Source organism: Neopsephotus bourkii, unplaced genomic scaffold (genome assembly GCF_033783945.1).
Source record: "Neopsephotus bourkii isolate Nb327-2 ecotype Australia unplaced genomic scaffold, CSIRO-AGI_Nbou_v1 NB_739, whole genome shotgun sequence".
In the NCBI taxonomy this organism is placed as follows: Eukaryota; Metazoa; Chordata; class Aves; order Psittaciformes; family Psittacidae; genus Neopsephotus; species Neopsephotus bourkii.
The window spans coordinates 532441-553052 of NW_026901237.1; the positions used below are offsets into that span (position 1 = coordinate 532441).

Here is a 20612-nt window from a genome sequence, read left to right on the forward strand (position 1 = left end):
CCAAAAGAAGTTAAGCCCAGCCTTGGTGTTGGTGTAGCTCTGGCAATAACAAGTTTGCACAAAGTTGAATGCTTGAAAAGCAGGAGTTTGCTACTGAAATACTTCATGTTGTCCTGGAAGACACGTGGTTACCTGTTGGCAACAAGTGTATATATTTGACTCTTTGGTCAGGGCTGTTTTCTCTGCCAATTAGCAAAAGTCATTTCCTATCTCTAAATTACAGTTATTTCTGTAAGACAGATCTAATTCTTTCTAATTCTGTAGTTTCATTTCAAAGAAAAGGAGCTGTAGGAAAGAACCAATGTGTTAGGGCAGCGGTGAGTGTGATTTAGAAGTGGTGTACTGTGTCAAGAAAGGGATTCAACATAATGTGAACCAGAATGGGAGCAGCTGGCAGGTGCGTTAAGGAATGGAAATACACCAAAAAGTTTCTAAGTCAACCTTTTGTCTTTCTTTTTCAAGTTTTCTGCTTCCTGTTTAGGTGCTGGATGTTTGGCTCAATGTGTACCCACATGAAGTATGTAACTGTCAGCATATGTAGGCTTTCCCCTTGCTTCTCTAATGAGTGAAGTTGGACTTTTATCCAACAGCATGAGGTTTATTTTAGAAACAAATGTAATACTTTATAGTCTAAGTTGTATTCTTTATTTGCAGTCCTTCTAGAACTATGTTATCTGACAGGTATCTTTTGGACTGCCTGTCTACTGCAAAAGGCCCATCCTCATTTATGAGGGTCTTCTGGGAATTTGGGCTTCAGAGAGAAGCTGGCTGGGCAGTTTCTTGTGGAAATAGCTCATTGGAAGGGACTGAACTGGAAATACACTTCCGTTTGGGTATTATCTGCTTTAGGATGTAAAATAATGCTTTATTTTTAATAAATGCATTAAATAATAAATAAATAATAAAAGATGTAATTAATGCTTTAAAGTGAACAATTTTTAAAATTTCAAAGCATTGCTGAAAAGGTAAAAGGAGAAAAAAGTGTCTTTCAAATTTTAAGTCTGTTTTAAACTGTTTGACAGATCAGGAATTTATAAGACAATGAATTAAGTATTGTTGACCTTTTTGCCAGGATTCAGCACGTCAGAATTGAGGAAAAACAATTTCTGGCCCAATTCCAGGTGCTGCTGAAAAGGGCCTCTTTGGAAGTTAGAAGGTCATGGAAAGGATCTCCTTCTCTTGCTACAGGCAGGTCACATCCGTCTGACAGCCTAGATCCGGGCTGCCTAAAATGCAAATAGCAAACACTCCCTGAAGGTGCTGGAGAAGGGGCCAAGTGGTGAGAACAGTCATCAGTGCAGAGTCTCAGCACGTCTGTAAGTGCTCTTTTTGGCCATGGAAACGTTATTCTAAATGCGCATGTGGCGTAAAGGAGGTGATTTTAGTCTTCAGGTTCTGTAGTTCAGGGATACGGAATGTAGCAACGGGGTTAGCGATCAGCTTGGGCAACTTCAGAACATTTGGATCTTAGCTGAATCTTCTTCTGAACCTGATTGACTTCCTGCATGATCTCAGGTGGCTGTTATACTGTGTTTGCTTACGTTAGGTCAATAGGCTGATTGCTCATGAGATAGTGTTTTATACTAGTGTTAAGTAAGCTGAGTGGTTGACATTAAGTCCACCTGACTGCAACTAATTTAGACCAGAAATAGGGGTGCTGTTTGATTTGACACCAAGGTAAACATGAGAACAGCCATTTGGGTTAGAGGGGGAAAGGAGAGGGTATTGTTCTCCCAAGCCCCAGACCAGTTGTTTCTACTCACTCTGGTAAGCTGGCACTGCTGCATCCCTGAGTGTGGTGATCTGGGTTATGAAACAAAATTGGTGGGAAAGGAATCACTGATGTTAAACATGACTTGAAAATTCTGCTCAGTGATCTGACACTAATGGCCCAGTTTGTAGTAGCTGGAGGGTTGTGTGTTTGACTTTGTGTCTTTCATGTATGTTTCTGAGCTTTTGGGAATGTTACTTAAGATCAAACCCAAAAGTGAACAAATGAGTGTTTATTTGTACATCTCGTCACAAAATCCTAGCATCATTTTCTATCACACAGAAAATAGGTTTCTAATGTTCCCCCTCCATGTATGAAATACTCGCTGTCACTATTACAGACATGAGTTATGTGAAATGTGTGATTTTCAGAGTTGGGACAGCATCACCAAGTGTGAAATACTTAGTCTTTTATGCTGTTGTCTTGCTTTTTCTAATCAAGGGTGCAAGTGAAGTTCAGGATTTTCAAAGATGTCTAGCAACAGGAACAGTTAATTTTAATCTGGTGTTAACAAGCTAAGACTCTGTTATATTAATGTCCAAGCTTACAAATTAATTCTTAGTGGTAAAGAGGGCCTTGACAGACGCACTCAGGAAATTGATGCAAGTAACTCCTCCCGATTTTTGTTGCTGTTATGTTGCAAAGTAAATGTCAGAGCAGTGGGATGAGGATTATTTCACAGGAACCAACCTATGTCTTGGCAGTGCTGTGACTCACTGCTTTTGTGAATGCCACTTTTTTTTCTAGCCCTTCTAGACCTATTTGCAGTGATTTTATATGTGTGGTACAGTACTGGTTTTGTGCTTTGGGTTTTTTTTAAGACTGGATTAGTGTTGGGATTTTTTTAATGTAGATTATTTTTCCATGTATCTGTTGGAAATGGAAAATAAAAATTCAGAATAGCTCAGTATGGCTAATTTGGATGCTCTCTTCACAAGCAGGGCTGTGTATTATAGTGACTGGTTGTCTTTTATATATTAATATTTATTGCCTTGTGAAATATTTTACTTCTGAGAGGCATAATTCTCATTCTTCTTGGCTTGTGTATATGATGGGCAGTCTTACAGTCTTTTTGCATCACAAGCAGACGTACTCATGCTTGGTAAAACTAGATTGAGTATTACTTGTCAAAGAAGTTAAGATATGTGATAAACCTAAATGATAACACATCCACAGCAGTACTCCTAGAGCTTGGAGCTCTAGTACTTTGACAATACTTTTCTCTCAGGTCTTATTTGGTGAAGTGACGGGTGATGGTTGTACTTTACTTCCTTACTCTTTCAAAGCCTATGGGCTGCAATGAGATGCCAGCTTTCTAAATTTAAGATTGCATCTGAACTGGAGAAATCTCTTTATTTCAAGGATCTTGGTCAAGATTGAAAACAGATGTAACTCTTGTTCCATGTCACTCTGATTAATGATTGTGTTTCCTATGCTGCTGAAAGAGCTTTCTCTTCCTGACCCTTAAAGTTTTTGTCATTTTGTCAAATAACTTGTCAGTAAACCTCAGTGTTTGAGGTCTTAATTGTCCCTTTCTCTTGTTCATGTTTTTAATTTCCTAAACGAGGTACTGGTAGTATCAGTTCTTTCTCCTGGGCTTCACATTTGCTGCCTATGTGCTCATACGTACCTGATCAATGGTAGATGATAGGCCATTTTCCATATTAGCTAGTAGTATTGTAAATTAAAAAGAGGAAGCCTTGGTAGGTACAAAATTGTTGTTCTGGGTCAGGTTGTCTGTGTTTCGCCCAAGGTTCTGGCTGCAGTCTCAGTGGTTATCTGTTTCAGTGTAAGACTCTCTTAAATGGCTTTTTGAAGGTGAAATGACTTGCTTCAACTGCTGTCTGCAATTGCCTGGTTTTGCAGTAGCTCCAGATGAAGGAGTAGATTATCACAGAGTAATGTTTTACTGATACATCTTTCATTTTCTGTGATTTAAGGCTCAGCTAGTGCTGAAGATTAATGTAGTTCTGTAATGCAGGTCTTCAGTTCTTGTGTTGGCAGCACAGCATGAGAGACCTCTGTGGGTTTCTTTTTTTCCATAGATGATTATCATGCATCCCTTGAAATGGAATTAGAGACCCTCAGATAAGTGGGATATCTCTTATTTCTATTACAGTAAATAGCTTTAATTTTTTGTTGGAGTGGTAGTCATGTTAATGAGGACCTTGTGGATGCAAACTTTCATTTCATGGGTGAGTTTTTGTGTGAACTTGCCTGATGCAGAAATGGGGTGCTGCATGGAACTCTTCTCATGTAGGAGTCTGAGTATTTGAAGAAGTCATTGTACTTGTGTCACATGGCACAAATGGAATGTAATTCTGCCAGGAGAAATTATCTCTAATTGTCTGCATGGTTTTTGGTTGGTTTTTGAATGACATGTTGCCATGCTTATAGTCTCTTTCTGGGTGAATTTGTGTTCAGTGTGGGTATGAAGAAGTAAGCATCTTGAGCTTGGGTCTGTTCACTGGTAAACTGTTCCAAGTGGTTATCATCATCCAGACGGCAGAATGCTGTACTGGTGTCCGCTGGTGCACAATGTGGCTGGGAAAAGTGACTTGGAAGAGGCAGAATTTCCCATTGTGGCATTCTGTGCTAGGCTAGCGCTGTTTGACAGTGCGGCAGTAAGCTGAGGGTTTGGCCTGCAGGGCTGTTGAGCTAAGCTGAAGTTACTGCTATCTGCTAGCGTTAAGTGCAGTTGAAGCAAGCCTTGGCCAGCCACTGGAGAGAAACAAAGAGCTCTATTCTGTGTGCATATGAAAAAGATAGCTCCTCCCTCCAGGAAAAAAAAACTATTTTTCTCTCCTTTTCCCTTTGTCTTTTCACTAAGTATTCATCTTTTCTGTAGCTGACATTTGACAGCTCTACCAGTGTGATGGGGAACGGATGGATCCCTTGCTCTTGGATTCTTCCTTTTTCTGCTATCCTGGTATACAATGTGTGTTGTTTCTTCTCTTTCCAGTTGGCCCTGCATCTTTACTCTGGATGGGTAAGCTATGGCCTTGTCTTACTGTTGCCTATAGTATTTCCAGAGGTTAAAAAAATGTCTTTGCTTTCAGTTAAAGTTACTGCTGATCTCTGCACAGCACCAGTAGCCTGAACAGTTTTTTCATCATTATCATTGCTCTGTTGGGTGGTGATTGTGTAGGTTAAACAGCTGTGAATGCTGTTAGAAGTAAGTGCACCAAACTATATAAGTAACTTGTGCAGGGTAGCCTTTATTCAAATAACTTTTGCTCTGGAATGTGTGATCCCTCCCTGTCTGTAAATGCCAGCTTTAATTAAGAGAGAATCTCAGCAATGAGATGCAGACTTCATTTTTGTTTTTCTTCTTGTAAACTTTCCCTACTTTCCCTTTTCCCCATTCTCCTTTGATCTTTATAAAACCTCAGCTCATGAAAATAAAGGCTGAAAAGTATCTTCTAGTTAGTGAAAAATGAGTAAGCAACCAACACCTTGAATCATGGATTTGCATGCAGTGTGCATGCTGCAGGCTCTCATCTGTCTTTAGTTAACTCAGGTTTTTAGGTAAGTATAGCAGGGGTAAGTAATTTTCTTGTTGAATAGGCTTTTTCAAACACCTTCGAGTACATGTTATCATTATGCAGCATTGCACAATAGTTCGTTGAAGGAAAACTGTGGCTGTGGGCTGTATAAAATGAAGCGTGGACTGAATTCAGCTGGTAGGCGGTAACTAACCCAACCCTGCGGCAGAGGGTGGAAATGGGTCCCTCTTGGTTTAATTCCTCCTCCACTCTACCGCAAAAGGGCTGCTTCTTGGAGCAAGGTGGAATGGGTGTCCATGGCTCTCAGCTCAGCAGTCTGCCTCATTTCATAGAATCACAGACTGGTTTGAGTTGGAAGGGACTTAAAGCTCATCCAGTTCTAACCCCCTGACACAGGCAGGGACACCTTCCACTAGAGCAGGTTGCTCCAAGCCCCATCCAGCCTGGCCTTGAATTGTTGTGTGTGTAATCAGCTGGTGATAATGACATTGTAGCCTTGCCGAGTGAGTTTTCCTGACAAACTTGGAAAGTGGGAAATAAGGGTAGTTGGGAAATCACTTCTGAGGCCCATCTGGTACTGTTGCCTGTGTTTGAGCTGTTTCAGAGGTTCTAAAGCAGAGAAGGGATTTCTAGTTCAGTGGTGATAAGATACATCACCACAGTTCAGAAGTGCCCAGTTCATTTTGTGAAGCAGAAATGACGCTTTGGGTGGGAGTTGATTGCCATGCATGGTTTAAAGGGAGAAAGTGGTATCACAAGACTCAGAGATGGCCACAGTATACAGTGAAATCAAGTATCATTAATTTGCTTAAATTTTCTGTGCACTAATGGTTTTTTACCGTGACTCTTGCACAGCTTTAGTCTTTTCTTATTTTTCCTGTTGATGTCATCTTCAGTCACAAACTGTAGCTGATAATTAAGAAATTACACACACAGAGTTTAAAAAAAGTCAAAAATTGAAAATATGTGAGGAAAGAAAACCTTACCAAGGTTTCTGTTACTGCTGGTTTGCTTGGTTTTTTTTTTTTTCTGTATGTATACCAGCTTTGTGAATCTGCTCTTCCAGTTTGGAAGGCTGCCAGCATCTTAGCAGTGCAATCTGCTTCACTTGTCTTCATCAGTGATGGTATGAAAATTGTTCTTTATCATGCTTGTACCACAGGGTGAGGATGACTTAGCTGTAGGCATTGGATGGTGAAGAAGTTATAGCTAAAATATCCTTGTTTGGGTTGGCTGTCAATGGGATGAGAAGGTGATGTCCACCACTGGTCACTTCTTAGAAGATGACTGGGATTGGGTTTTATTTTGAAAGAGACATTTTCACAGACCAGTTGTTTGTTTTCAGTGCAAGACTTTGCTCATCTGCTAAGTGCCTTAAGGAGTAAATAATGGCTTTAGGTTGTAATGTACTTTGGCAATGGCTTCGAGGAATATTTTTCTTTAGAAGCCTTAGTAACCTTTTCAAATACCCCATGAATATGGTATTTGTCTTCTGTAACTTGGTTCATGGTAGGCGCATCTTATTACAGTTGTGGAGAGACTATTCCTTCTTCTGAACAAAAGATAGTTTGCTTTCTGCTTGTTACTCTTCTTCGCTTGTCAATTAAATGGCAGATACTTTTCTCTGTACTGTGTTTTCCCATGTATTTGTGTGATTTTTCTGTGCTGTGTTTTCCCTTCTGTTGTGTGACTCAGCAAAAATCACAAGGAAACTGAGGCGTCAGGAAAAGGCAAATTGGAAATAATTTAGCTGGGTATGTTCTGTGTGTCATCCAGTCTTGATTCTGCAAGAGACTGAGGTTCTATGCTGTCACTAGAGTGGGAGTATTATGCCTTGTCTCTGTCACATGTAGCAGTAAAGGGAAGACAGCAAGAAAGGACTTGTTGATAAACTTTATGTTGTAACCTTGCTCATTGAAGGAGGTATATTGGTGCTTATGGCTATTAGTCTTGGGGGGAAAAAAAGATGCTGGCCATTTATTGGCTCCATCACTGGGTTGACCTTGCTGAGCAGTTGGTTAATGTGCATCCCTTTGTAAGTCCTAATGAAAAATTCATGTTTGACAGGCTCAGATATTTTTATTTCTATTTTTCAGCTGTTTTCTCAACTGCATCATTTGAAGGGGGTATCTTGTTTGTGCTTGTAAATGAGGGAGAACCGTACTTGTTTGGAGTATCTTAGGTTAGTCTAGTTTTCTCTCCCTTCCCCATAAAGGAAAGTTAAATAAAAATATCTGTTCGTTTTTGCAAGCATGTGGTTTGGCATTGACTGAACACTGAGACCTGCTAAAGCTGGAAAGAGACATTGCAGCAAGTCCAGTGGAGTTTGGTGCCTGCCTTCCTAGAGGTGGGAAGGCTTTGAGAACTGCGTGTTGCGTTACAGCTTCTGCACGTGTTTTTAATAACTGTAGGTGGAACAGATTATCCTCCTGGCTTTTACTGGCCATTATCAAGGTTACTCTTGTTCCTGCTTTTGCACAAGTCTTCTCTTGGCAGGCAGAAGATACGTGACTGCATTTGCCAAGTCTGTGAGAAAGTAATTCTTTGTCTGCCACTGCTGGGTTATTTTCTTGTGCACAATTTTTCTGAGTTGAAATGATAAGTATTTTCAGCCCCTAAAGGTAGTCTCAAACTGTTCCAGAAAACTCCTTTTTGGATCCGATTAAATAAACCTTATGGATCCAAATGCTTTAAATTGGAAACCAAAATATCCCAAAAGGATTTCTTTTGCTTATCATGGAGAAGACAGTCTGAGATTTACTGGTTCAGTGAATTTTTGTGCAGTGGTGAAATGATTTCAAGTTGATGAGCTGCTGAATTAACGTGCTGTTAGTGCTGGTGCAGGAAGTGAACTGTGGCTAGGTAGCACCATCTGAATAAAAACTTGTCAGAAAGCTGCTTTTAGCTAATCCCTGGGAGGAAGTGAGCTATAATCAGTACTAAGTGAGCTAATCACAGGAAATCTATTGCTCAACAGGAGCCTCAGAGAAAAAAGAAATGGGTGTGGGGTGGGAGAAAGGAGGAAAGAAAAATACCTATGGAGATGTTCGTTCTGCTTTTGGGCTCCAAAACCTGCTTGATCCGAGAAAAGGGAATATCTGGTGAAATGAGAAGCCCTCTGATTTTAAAAACTGCGTGGTGTATGTGTTTGTCCTCATTTCCAGAATAATCATAGGATAGTTAGGGTTGGAAAGGACCTTGAGATCATCTAGTTCCAACCCCCTTGCCATGGGCAGAGACACCTCGCTCTAAACCATGTCACCCAGGGCTCTTCCCAACTTGGCCTTGAACACTGCCAGGGATGGAGCATTTATCACTTCTTTGGGCAACCTGTTCCAGTGCCTCACCACCCTCACAGTAATGAACTTCTTTATATCTAATGAATCTCTTATGTCTAATGAAGCATCAAGACTCATCTCCTCCAATAAGGTGGTTTTTTTCAGGAATTAAAAGGTGGTGGTGTGGAGTGGCTGAGATAAGCCAGCTGCTAAAACCACTGGAGTCTTGGGGTCAATGTGCTGGGAATCATGGAATCATAGAATCATAGAATAGTTAGGGTTGGAAAGGACATTAAGGTCATCTAGTTCCAACCCTCCAGACACTTTCAACAAGGATTATTATAAACCAAGAGTGGGATGTGACCATCTTTAATTTGTCTTGTTACATGGGTCTTGTCTTGGAGCATTGCATGCTAGCTCTGTTATTGTATTGTTTCTTAATTACTCTGTGCTTCTGTGCACTTGATTTCTGCCGTGGGATTTGTTTGTGAGACACATCTACTTTGCTATTTTCCTCCGCTCTGGACCTGGCTATCCCGGATGCCGCTCTTTGTGTGTGACAAATGTTGCCAGTAAGCACCCTATAAGGCTCTGCAGGAAGACAGCAAATGACAGCCACCAGCATGCAGATTGCTGTGAGGATAACTCACTTTACTCGACCTTTGTGCCCTCTCATAGAGCGGGGACAGGGAATTGTGTTTACCATCAGAGCTTTTTTCACTTTCAGTCTGTTCTTTCCTTCCATTCCTTCTGCCAGACAACAAATGGTTTTAGAATCGTAGAACGATAGAATCGTTTGTGTTGGAAGCGACCTTAAAACTCATCCAGTTCCAACCCCTGCTGTGGGCAGGGACACCTTCCACTAGATCAGGTTACTCCAAGCCCCGTCCAGCCTGGCCTTGAACACTGCCAGGGATGAGGCAGCCACAGCTTCTCTGGGCACCCTGTGCCAGGGCCTCAGCACCCTCACAGAGAACAAATTTTCTCTAATATTTAATCCAAATCTCCCTTCTTTCAGCTTAAAGCCATTTTGCCCTTTTCCTGTTGCTACTTGCCTTTGTCAAAAGCCTCTCTCCAGATTTCTTGTAGCCCCTTTAGGCAGTGGAAACTGCTTCCACGTCTCTCCACAGCTTTCTGTTCTCCAGGTTCTGTTGGTTTCAAGCACTGTGTCTGCTGTTTCTGTCTGTGGCCCAAATGATCTGCAGTTCTCCTTGCAGCAGTAGACACAGTGTCTTAATAAGGTCCTGCAGCCGCAGTGGTGTATCAAGTATTATGGTTTCAAAACCCAGGTGGTTATGTTTCTTAATGCGTTAGTGTTAGCCTGAAATCTGTTACTTCTGCTTTTTGGTCAGCCCTGCAAAAGAGGCTTAAATTTGATGTGCGTGTGCCTCCTTCTGTGTTATATTGCTGATGGTAAATGAGTTGAGTGATTTTTACCTGCAGTAAGCAGAACCGAGTTCAATTTGCAGCTCTGTGAGCCTCTTGTCAGGGTATGTACACACAGAGGATTAGATTTATCTCACTGACTTAGTTCTGGCTCCTCAGAGATCTGTTGCTTAAAAAGTGTAAAGCCCTCTGAGCTTGATTTCTTTTTTTTTTTCTTTTTTTTTTGGGAGGGGGGCTGTTTGCTTTGTGTTGTTCTGTTTTCCAAGCAGTAGTCCAATTTACTTCTGCATAAGATCCCAAACAGTGAAATACAGATGCAGCCTCAACTCCTCAAATACATTTATTTCAACATCTTAAGAAGACAAATGCAACTTACGATATGAGAACTTTCTAGACAGTCTGTTGCATTTGATAGATGGTACCATCTTCTTACCTCTGCTTGGGGCCTTGCTGCATTGCAAGACTGATGTGTATGCACGTATAATGAATATTTAAAACTTCATCTGTTCAAGTGCTGGACGAAAAGTGTGACTCTGCACTGTAGCAGATTGGAAAATGATTGTCTTCAATTTCGTTTTATTTTCCTTTAGTCATTCTGAAAACAAACTCGAGAGGAGAAATGTTTGTCCATTTTTAGAAGTCAGAGGAGCTAAATAGCAGTGCTGTGGTGCAGAGGGGCCTCGGTGGCAGAGCCTGCTGCCGAGCAAGCGCTCTGCTTCAGCGGGGATGGGAGTGCCTGTCAGCCGTGATACCGATCACGAGGGAGGCTTCGGGAGCCAGAACGGCTCAAGAGCTGTACTTAGGAAGTTCTTCAGGAAGCAGCCCAGCTTTGTGCTCACGCAGGGGGGAATTGAGGGGGGAAAAAAACCCCAAAACTCAAAAAAAACCCCAAAACCAAATCAAAGCCAGGGCATCCAAACTAATATGCTGAAGCGGTGTGTGTTCATCAGCATTTCTGAAAATGCTGCCAAATTCTCACTTTCCAGCTTTTACTTACCGTCAGGGTTATGTTTCTGGGTGTTTTCCCACCAGTGACAGTAGCAGGAACTGATGTTTGCCTTCTGTGACCTTGGCATGCCATAGGCTATAGGACCCTTTTCTTCCCCAAAACAAAGCAAGCTAGTGAGCAACAGAACTGACTCCTAGAACGTTGCGGTAAAAATGAATCTCTGTAGGTCTCTTCAGAGGCTGAGAGGAAGAGGGTGGGTTAGGCTATACAAGGAGCTTCCCTGTGCTTGTCTTGCCTCACCCTCAGTGGGCAGAGGTGGAAAGAGAAGTGTTGCACTTCTGAGCAACCTGGCTTCAGGTTTCCCAGGGGTGGTGGTGAATTATTGTAGGATGTCACTTGCTACTGCCTCTGCAGCAGAGGAGAGGATGCTGCTGCTGCAGTTCATGTTATGGTGGTGGCTCAGGCTGCTGAAGATGAAGAGAGTATTTCCATTTCTGCTGCATCAGTGCAGGGCAAGAAACCTTTGTCAAAAGGGAGGGGACAGCTATTGAGAGTAGTGTCATATACTGGAGATGAGGACTGAGATTTGGAGCATTATGGTCTATAGTGGTGATACCTGTGAGTGTATTGTGGAGTAATCAGCAGAGCTGTTGGGAGAAAAGCTTTTAGCTGGTTTTGTGACTCCTTTTTTGTGAGTGTAATGAGTTGCAGCACTATCCTGTGGAGGGAATGAATCTGCCTGAAGTCCATAGTTTTGTTTGCAGCTTCACAGCTTGTCTCTGTGGTTCATTCCAGTGCTTTCTAGCTCTTGTAATTAAATGTAGCATAATCAGTGATTGTGGGGGAGTTGCTGATGTGCTTGAATGCGTTATTATTACTGGCATTATCTTCACTGGCAAGACGAAAGTGAACCCTTTCCCCTTATCCCTATTATTCCCATCTTCCGTATGTTACCTTTGTCGCTTCTGTCCTCTTTCTTCATGATTCAGCATATCTTACGAGGTTGCTCAAAGTTAGTTTAACCACTTTAGTAAATGTCTTTCAATCGAGCTAAAGAAACCCCCAAAACACCCCACTATTGTATAGTCTGATTCTGTCAGAGAAACATGAACCTGACATCTGCTTTGCCGCTGTACAGACTCCTGGCAGGCTCTGGAAAAAAAGGAAAATTCCCCATGTCTTTCCAATTCCCTGTGCAAGCCGTGATTCAGCAAGGCAGCCACGAGGATGATGGTGCAAGAGAGATTATGCCTAGTGCTGTTAAATAAACAGCCTCCTTTTTCTCTTTGTGGGAGAGAGCAGAAAAGGAGCTTTAGGGAGTATTTGCACTCTTCTTTCTTTTTCTTTTTCCCCTTCTTTAATCCCGCCTCCAGTCATTGGCCATAATGCCAAACCTCCACAGCAATTTCAAAAGTACTTCCTGATGCTGTGGAAACTTTCCCTGCATAATGAAGACAGGGAAGGGATAAAGGAGAGGGGAACTGCTCTTTTCTTCTCCGCTCAGCTGTCAGAAAGAGACTAGCTTGTTTGTATTAGAACCTGAACAAAATGATTGATTTTTAACTTCTGAGGATGACTGAAGGATCAGACTTTTGTTTCTTTAAGGGATTTGTTGTGACTGAAGCTGGATTAGTGTATTTAAACTATGAATTCTAAGCTGCTGTGCATTGAAATGGTCCTTCGTGCAAAACAGTTTTGGATCTAGCACTTTGTTTTTATTTGTATGTCTTCGAAACAGCTACTCATAAGTTATAGTACCTTGAGTTAGTAGATCAGTCACATCTCTGAAGTTTTTCTGAAAAGCTGAGGTTTTATTAAACCACAGATTTAATGATTTTGAAGGATTTGGTTGGACTGCAGTTGATGGAGACAGTCCCTTAGGGAGAAGCTGGTGCCCGAGCATTTTCTGCCACTCCAGTCTGCTTTACCAGCCCTGCAGCTTCTCTTCCTCCTGGGCTCTTCAGGGAATTGTTACGGGCTTGGAGGGCCAAGTCTGTTCTTGTCTGGTTTCAGATGCAGGTTGGTTGTTTATCCTTGTATCCTGCTCCTGCTAATATCAGGTAGTACAAAAGTACAGAGAAAATAATAGGGCTTATTTTAGAAAGATAAAAAACGCTATGCATGGTGTCGCTTTCTTCACATAGCATAACATTCTGGTGTTAAAGTTATGTGATATGCTTATTTACCTACGATTTATTTAGCTGCCTGATTTAATGTCTTTGTTTAAAAGGAGAAGTGCTTTCTTTTAAATATTTGTTCCCCATCTGGATGAGTAAGTACCCGTATCCTGCTTTTTTTGTGACATTACGGCAACTAAGATGATTAAGGGAGTGGAGCATCTCCCTTATGAGGAAAGACTGAGGGAGCTGGGTCTCTATAGTTTGGAGAAGAGGAGATTGAGGGGTGACCTTATTAGTGTATGTAAATATATAAAGGGGGAGTGTCACAAGGATGGAGCCAGGCTCTTCTCAGTGGCAAACAATGATAGGACAAGGGGCAATGGGTACAAACTGAAACACAAGAGGTTCCACTTAAACTTGAGAAGAAACTTCTTCTCAGTGAGGGTGACGGAACACTGGAACTGGCTGCCCAGGGAGGTTGTGGAGTCTCCTTCTCTGGAGACATTCAAAACCCGCCTGGACACGTTCCTGTGTAAACTTACCTAGGTGTTCCTGCTCCGGCAGGGGGATTGGACTAGATGATCTTTTGAGGTCCCTTCCAATCTCTAGCATACTGTGATACTGTGATTAGCATAAGCCCAACTTTAATATGACCATATATCTCATTTGGTGGTTCAGATGAGAAATTTGTATGTCTCAGATAAGTTGCATGCATTTTGTCTAAACAACATGTAATATTAGGGAAGCATTTGGAGTTAAAATCCCTGTGCTGAGACCAGCTGTTAGATTGCAGGGTTCTTAATTTTTTTCCCATATTGCAGTGTAGGTACTGGAAAATCCAGAAGATCCTGTAGATAACTTGCAACATCTGAAAGAACCATCAAGTGAGTGAACTAGGAATATTGTTGGAGGATGGGAATCACAGTCTGATTCATAACAGCATACCTTGCAGATAGGTTTGAATGTTGCAGGTCTATTTATCGCTCTATCATCAGGCAGAGGGCTCGAAGGCACATTTGTCTAGGTGGGTGCTGCACAGCTTTAACTGCTGGTCCCCACTGGTCCTTTTAAGTAGATGGGAAAACCAGCACATGTTCAGTTTTTAGTTCCACTGCCAGAACTTTATGCTGCTTGTGCCTCTGAAGGTATTTGTGCAGAAATTATGTTTTTATGTGTGTTTATGTTAATAATTTTAATTGTTCTTGAGCTTCATGACATAAACCTCTTGCTTTGTGTCATGTGGGGCCTCCAACACAAGAGGGACATGGAGCTGTTGGAGCAAGTCCAGAGGACACCACGGGGGATGCTCTGAGGACTGGAGCAGCTCTGTTCTGAAACGGGCTGAGAGAGCTGGGCTTGTTCAGCCTGGACAAGGCTCCAGGGAGACTGTAGAGTAGCTTCCAGTGCCTAAAGGGGCTACAAGAAGCCTGGAGAGATGCTTTGGACAAGGACCTTTAGGGACAGACAGGACAAAGGGGAATGGCTTTAACCTGACAGAGGTGAGATTTGGATTAAATATTAGAGAAAAATTGTTCCCTGTGAGGGTGCTGAGGCGCTGGCACAGGGTGCCCAGAGAAGCTGTGGCTGCCCCATCCCTGGCAGTGTTCAAGGCCAGGTTGAATGGAGCTTGGAGCAACCTGGTCTAGTGGAAGGTGTCCCTGCCCATGGCAGGAGTTTTGGACTGAATGAGCTTTAAGTCCCTTCCAGCCCAAACCAACCTGTGATTCTATGATTCTCTGTTTTTATTAAGGAAAGGTAATTGTGGTAATAGTATATATTCTCTTTACAATGGAGAAAGTATAGCACAAAGTAGCAAAGCAATGCAAATCCTCATTCACAAATGGAATGTACCCAGTGGATCCAGATCTCATGCTCTTTAATGTATGCTACATAATCTGATATATTCTTAATATGACTTGATGCAGAGAGTGTGCTGAAATAACATGCTTACAAACATAACCTATTCTTTTCTCCTCAAGATCTTGTCTGATAAATGATATGAAGGAAATAATCTAAGGCTTTTAAAGCTGTTGGAGCATGAAGCCCTTTGGGGTAAAGCTGTCAACAAAAGCTGTTGTACTTATGCCCTTATGTGTACTATCCTTGGGTGAACAGATAACAACTGGGTTTTCTTTTTGACTGGGTTAGTTTTATCACTGGAAAAGTCTGTCGCCTCATTCCACAAATGCTGCTGCTGGCACAAATGAATGGGTGTGGGAGTGAAGAAGAGATCCGCTTCCTTTGGCAGAGACATCAGTGTCTGCCAGTGCAGTGCTTACTGAGTTCTTCAGAGTTCAATTATACCTCCTTTCCCTGTTGTCCAGCAGAAGAAATTATACATTTATGTATTCTATGTTCTCTTCTTAAGTTAAAACAAATATTTCTCTTTCAGTGCTTTCACTAGCTGTTGAGAACCATGTCTGTCAACGGAGAAGTGGAAGACAAGCCACCAGCTCCTCCTGTCCGGATGAGCAGTGCTATCGTCACCGCAGGGGGTAAAGACCAGTTGTCTGCCAACCACAGTTTGAAACCCCTGCCCTCTGTACCAGAAGAGAGAAAACCTAGGAATAAAATCATCTCCATATTCTTCATCACTGAAAAAGGTGAGATTCCTCTATTTTTCAAGGTTACTAGTTGTATTCCTTTACGCTTCTTGTAAGTTTTGGTTCAGACATTTGAATCCAGCCTGGCCCAAGTGCAGGGGAGTGGAGGAAGGGTTCAAAGTTGTATATGTGTGTTCTATGAACTGAGGTGTTTTTTCCTGAAGATGAAATGTTAATTAAGAAAAATAGTTCATGAAGGAAAACCACCACCTATTGCTTCTCATGCTTGCTGCCCAGTTTAAAGTAATGCATTTCTAAACAACCCTGATAAATGTTTGTGATTCCTGGGTGTCAGATCGCTTATCATTTTGCTACACTAAATACAGGTTTTTAGTTTAAATTATTTGGGAAGTTGCTTCATGTTGATGACTATTTATGTGGTACCTTGAGGAGAAAAAACGGTAATAAAGAAATAGTGGGGAGGGTGCACTGTGTTTGAAGGAGAATTGACAAATTAAGCCCTTTGTCTCTGTCACTGTACCATTAGGAATAATTACTAATGGAAAAATCTGGAATGCTGTAAGCAAGGATTATTTCTGAGAAAAAATGACTGTGGCGAAACTGGACTGTATTTGTGCTTTGTTTCTGTCCTCTTTTCTGTATGATGAATGTATATACAGCATTAGAGTCCTGATCCTGTTTCTCCAGGATGTCTGTATCCATGTAGAACAAAACAGTGAATAGATAGAAGTATCTTTTCACATCTGGTATGGTAAAACTGTTGCAGGGATGTACAAGCCTGATGTTGCTGATGTGCTGGGCAGGACTGGTTCAGTCATGCTAGCACAGGTTTGACTGTTTCAGGAGACTCTGCTCCTCTGGTTATGTATTCTCGTGGCTCAGTATTTTCCCAAGGGCTGGAATTGACTCTTGCTCAGCTGTATGAGCAGTTCCTCTGCAGCCATGCCTCACCCGGGAGACAAATGCTGGAGGCTTCCCTGTATTCAGAAGGTCAGGCTTTTCATGATCTGGCAGAGTTTCTGCTTTTGACAGCGGGTGTGCTTTCCTTTTTGGAGGATGGAAGGATTTGACCAGTGTAGTTTTTGGAAGCAGAATAGTTATTTCACAAGGTCACTTACTGTGAAATAACTGTTGGTGGCTGGATTTCAGCAATAGAAATAGTGGTGTTTTTACTGACATGGGTAAAACCTTAAGGAGGTAAATCTGTAAGGAGAACATGAGAAGCTACTACAGGTTGGTGGAAGCACCCCAAGAGAGAGACTCCAGGCCCCTGTGGCTGGTAAAGGTGATGAATCTGGGTGCTGTCAGCTTGGTGTAGTGCCATGTGTCTGGACCAGGTTCTGACTTAGCCCTTCAATACTGCAGAAACTGGTGTTTTATCATTATGTCACTGGTCATGGGAGGAAGTGCCTTGAAATTCTCATGGTGAGTGCTGCAAGAAAATCTTGTGGAAGGATCACATCTGCCATCATAAGGCTAGGAGAACAGCTTATGAACTGATCTGACACTTGTCATTAGGCTGTTGGATTGATTATTCATCAGACCGTTTGTAACCCCGTTTTTACGGTTGGGGATATGATGAAGTGGAACATAAACCCCATGTAAAGGAAGGTTTTCCTTGCTCTGAATTAGTAATACTATGTAAGGCTTGTTTGTGTTGTGAAATGAATTATGAATTCAAGTGGCTATAGCGCAGTTGGAGAGCTCTGTGACATTTCACAGTGTCTTTACTTCTCCTTGCACGTTTCCTCTTTCCATCTTGAGGGTGGGTTTGTTCATTGCTGAAATGGCAAGGGAGGCGATTGAAGACTTGTCTGAGGTTGTATTGGCTCATCTGAAATTGCTTTGCTAAAGTGCTTTATTAAAGCTTATCCAGACCAGTCTTGTAAATACTGACATGTATCAAAGTTACAGATGTTGATCTGCATACTTGTTTAGCGGGTGTCTGTGTCCTACTTATATTTAGTGATGTGCACTAAAAATGGAGAAAATAAATTCTGCAGAGTAAAACACTTTTTAGAGAAAATAGTGTCAGTTTATGTTTTCTGAATGTTAAAAAAGTATTTAAAGTAACGTCCTTTACATTAAAGGCAGGTTGGAAAAAGGCAGGTTTTACTGCATGGCAGTAGTGGTTAGGAAAAATGGTAATTTAATTACTTAGTTTAAAGAAACTATCTGAAAGTGGCATTTTTTAAATCCGGAATAAACATGGTGGATTGGGTGACCTGCTGCAGGGGTAATGGAAGCATTTAAAGAAATGGTTTTGTCTCTCAAGACTGCAAAACTGGCAGCCAAATGTAAGCAGAATGGAAATGGGCACAGTGATTTTCTGGCATTAAAACAGCAGTCAGAAGTTAGTTGTTCTGTTCATTAGCACAGCTGAGCACCCTTACCAGAAATGCCCATTTAAATACATTTGAGGAAAAAAAATTCTGTTGCTGGGAAGCTTTAGAATGTGTGATTCTTTACAGAAATGCTAACTTACTGCTTGGATTTTAAAAATATGTTGGAACTGTATGCAAAATAATCTGTCAACCTGAGACAAATTTTTTCATGGGAAAAATTTCTCCAGCCATGTGAATGTTAACAAATTCCTATCAGAATGGTAAATTCTCCATTTCAGAATGTGAAGGGATGATTTACCAGGAGACGCACAATGCCACCACAAACAGACCTGTTGCTGGATAATGTTTGGCTTTGTTCTGTAGATCTGTCTGTATGATTTTGCAAGGTCCCTCCTGGCCAGCTCTGGCCCTCTCTGTCCTCTCTTGGCAGGTTTCTCTAGCTTAGGAGGTGGCACTGGGGAGTCAGTGGTCTTAGGGGACAACTCACTCACTGCAGGTGGTGAGGTTGAGCAAATGCACAGCCTCAGGTGTGAGCTAGTTCTGTGCTAAAGCGAGTCCAGAGGAGGTCACAAAGATGCTGTGAGGGCTGGAGCACCTCTGCTATGGAGACAGGCTGAGAGAGCTCCAGGCTGGTTCAGCCTGGAGAAGAGAAGGCTCCAGGGAGACCTTAGAGCAGCTCCAGTGCATAAAGGGTCTGCGAGAAAGCTGGAGAGGGGCTTTTGACAAGGGCCTGTAGGGACAGGACAAGGGGAAGTGGCTTTAAACTGACAGAGGGGAGGTTCAGGTTTGATTAGGAAGAAGTTCTTCCCTGAGAGGGTGGTGAGGCACTGCACAGGGTGCCCAGAGAAGCTGTGGCAATCCCATCCCTGGCAGTGTTTGAGGCCAGGTTAGACGGGGCTTGAAGCAACCTGGTCTAGTGGAAGGTTTCCCCGCCTGTGGTAGGGGGTTGGAACTGGATGAGCTTTAGGGTCCCTTCCAACCCAAGTCAGTCTGGGGTTCTTTGAAATAATAAGAGTTTGAAGGGATTAATTAATGACCTAGTCATGGAGGGGTTTTCCCCCTAGTTTCACTTCTTAAGAAAATGGAGTGATAGTCATCTTTTACTAGAGTACTTAATTGCCATTAATTTGCCAGTCAAATGAACTTGTTTGTGTTTGAAAAGCTTTAAAATAGTCCCCTAAACCAAGAAATGCTTGTCTTCAAGCAGAACTTACTAAAGGAGGTGCTGTGGGGCATTACCCCAGGACCAAGGATCATGCATGGAACACGCTCTGTCCTGCTGGCACAGGGCAATTTTTGTTGTGATTTCAGCTGCAGCTCAGTAACTCAAAGTGTACATTGGGAGTCATCTAACTACTACAACCAGGCTGTTGAGAAACACCTGTGTTTTCTGCTTTGTGTACGAAGGGTGACTGGTGGGATGTGAGGTGTACTTGAAGGATGGGTTTGTGATGTAGGAGGGTGTGTGAAGTACCTCGGGTGATGCCATGCAGAGCACCTGTTGCTTCAGTTGGGGAAAAGTCCAGTTTGAGATACTTCATCAGAGCAGTTCTCCAATTTGCTGAATCCTTATGAAGGACCTGTGTCTCCCCACTCCCAGGAACAGAGGGACTTCATTCTGCTGTCTCTGCACAGCTGAGGGACCACATCTTAGATTCACTTGCCATTTGAAACTAGTGTTGCCCTGTAATAACAGGATTCCCATTTAAGTACATAACTGTGTTGCAGATATAATCAGAGATTCAAAAGCAATATGGCCTCATGGTGGCCTTGTTCACAGAGCCCTTGAGTGTGTTCTGCCAACTCATGACTCCAGGGACTTGCCTCTTGATTGAAGCTCACTGCTTATGTGCATTTGAAATGCTGCTCTGCTGTTCCTCTGGGCAGAGGAGTGAATTTTGTTCTCCTTGCCTAGGTTACCAGTAAGATCTATGTGTTTTTAGAGGGAGTGGGTTTATTTGCACAGCACTTCTGAAGGTCTGAACACCAGCTCCTGTTCCCTACATGTCAAGTGCTCCTTAACAGGAATCTTCTGGGGGATATCCCATCTTCCTTGTTTTCACATAAACAAATGCAAAAGAACAGGGAGAAACAGTACTTTCCTTAAAGGTTTTCACATAAGCAAGTTTATTCTGTCCTATGGTGGCTTAACAATGTTAATGGGAACATTTGACAGTCCATTTGCTTTTTGGCTCTGACCTGTGCAGCCATATTAAAGATATCCTGTTTATAATAGCAGTGTCTTTCCACTGCATTGTTCAGCTGGAGATAGCCCACATGGCTTTTCATTTGTACGTATTGTGTTCTGTTCCTTGTCCTTCCCCTCCCGCCAACGTGAGGGAATTTCAGACAGATTCTCTGGCTCTGAGCAGCACCATCTATGCTTGCCCCATGTTTTGGGGCTGGACTAGATGAGAGGTCACTTTCAACCCTGACAGTTCTGTGATTCTGTGATATTCTGCAATATGCAGGAACTTTTTACCATGTTGTAACAGAGGGTGCTGGTTTAGCTGCACTTTCTGTGCCAAAACCATGTTACTTTCGTTTTGAAGGTGAATGTAAAAACAAAGCAAAAAAACCCTTTTAGGCTGCAAAATAGTGTGCTGCTTTCCTTTGGGGAGCAGTATGGCATTCCTGCTGGCTTCATGCACACTAGAATAAACACAGCTGATTCAGCTATATGTTTTGCAAGC

At 42.2% G+C, this 20612-nt stretch overlaps 1 protein-coding gene across 3 annotated transcripts in view; it reads left to right on the forward strand.

Moving 5' to 3' along the window:
• The window catches only part of PAK2 (p21 (RAC1) activated kinase 2), a 43261-nt gene that overhangs the window by 4358 nt on the left and 18291 nt on the right, over positions 1-20612 (forward strand). Inside the window, exons 1-2 of one of the 3 annotated variants that reach the window (XM_061354414.1) lie at positions 4643-4760; positions 15403-15613. In XM_061354414.1, the coding sequence (XP_061210398.1) occupies positions 15427-15613 (187 nt within the window). In that variant the 5' untranslated portion in view covers positions 4643-4760; positions 15403-15426. Of the gene's footprint in view, positions 1-4642; positions 4761-7540; positions 7625-15402; positions 15614-20612 lie in introns of those variants that run through there. The other 2 variants (XM_061354413.1, XM_061354412.1) reach the window with 2 other exon arrangements.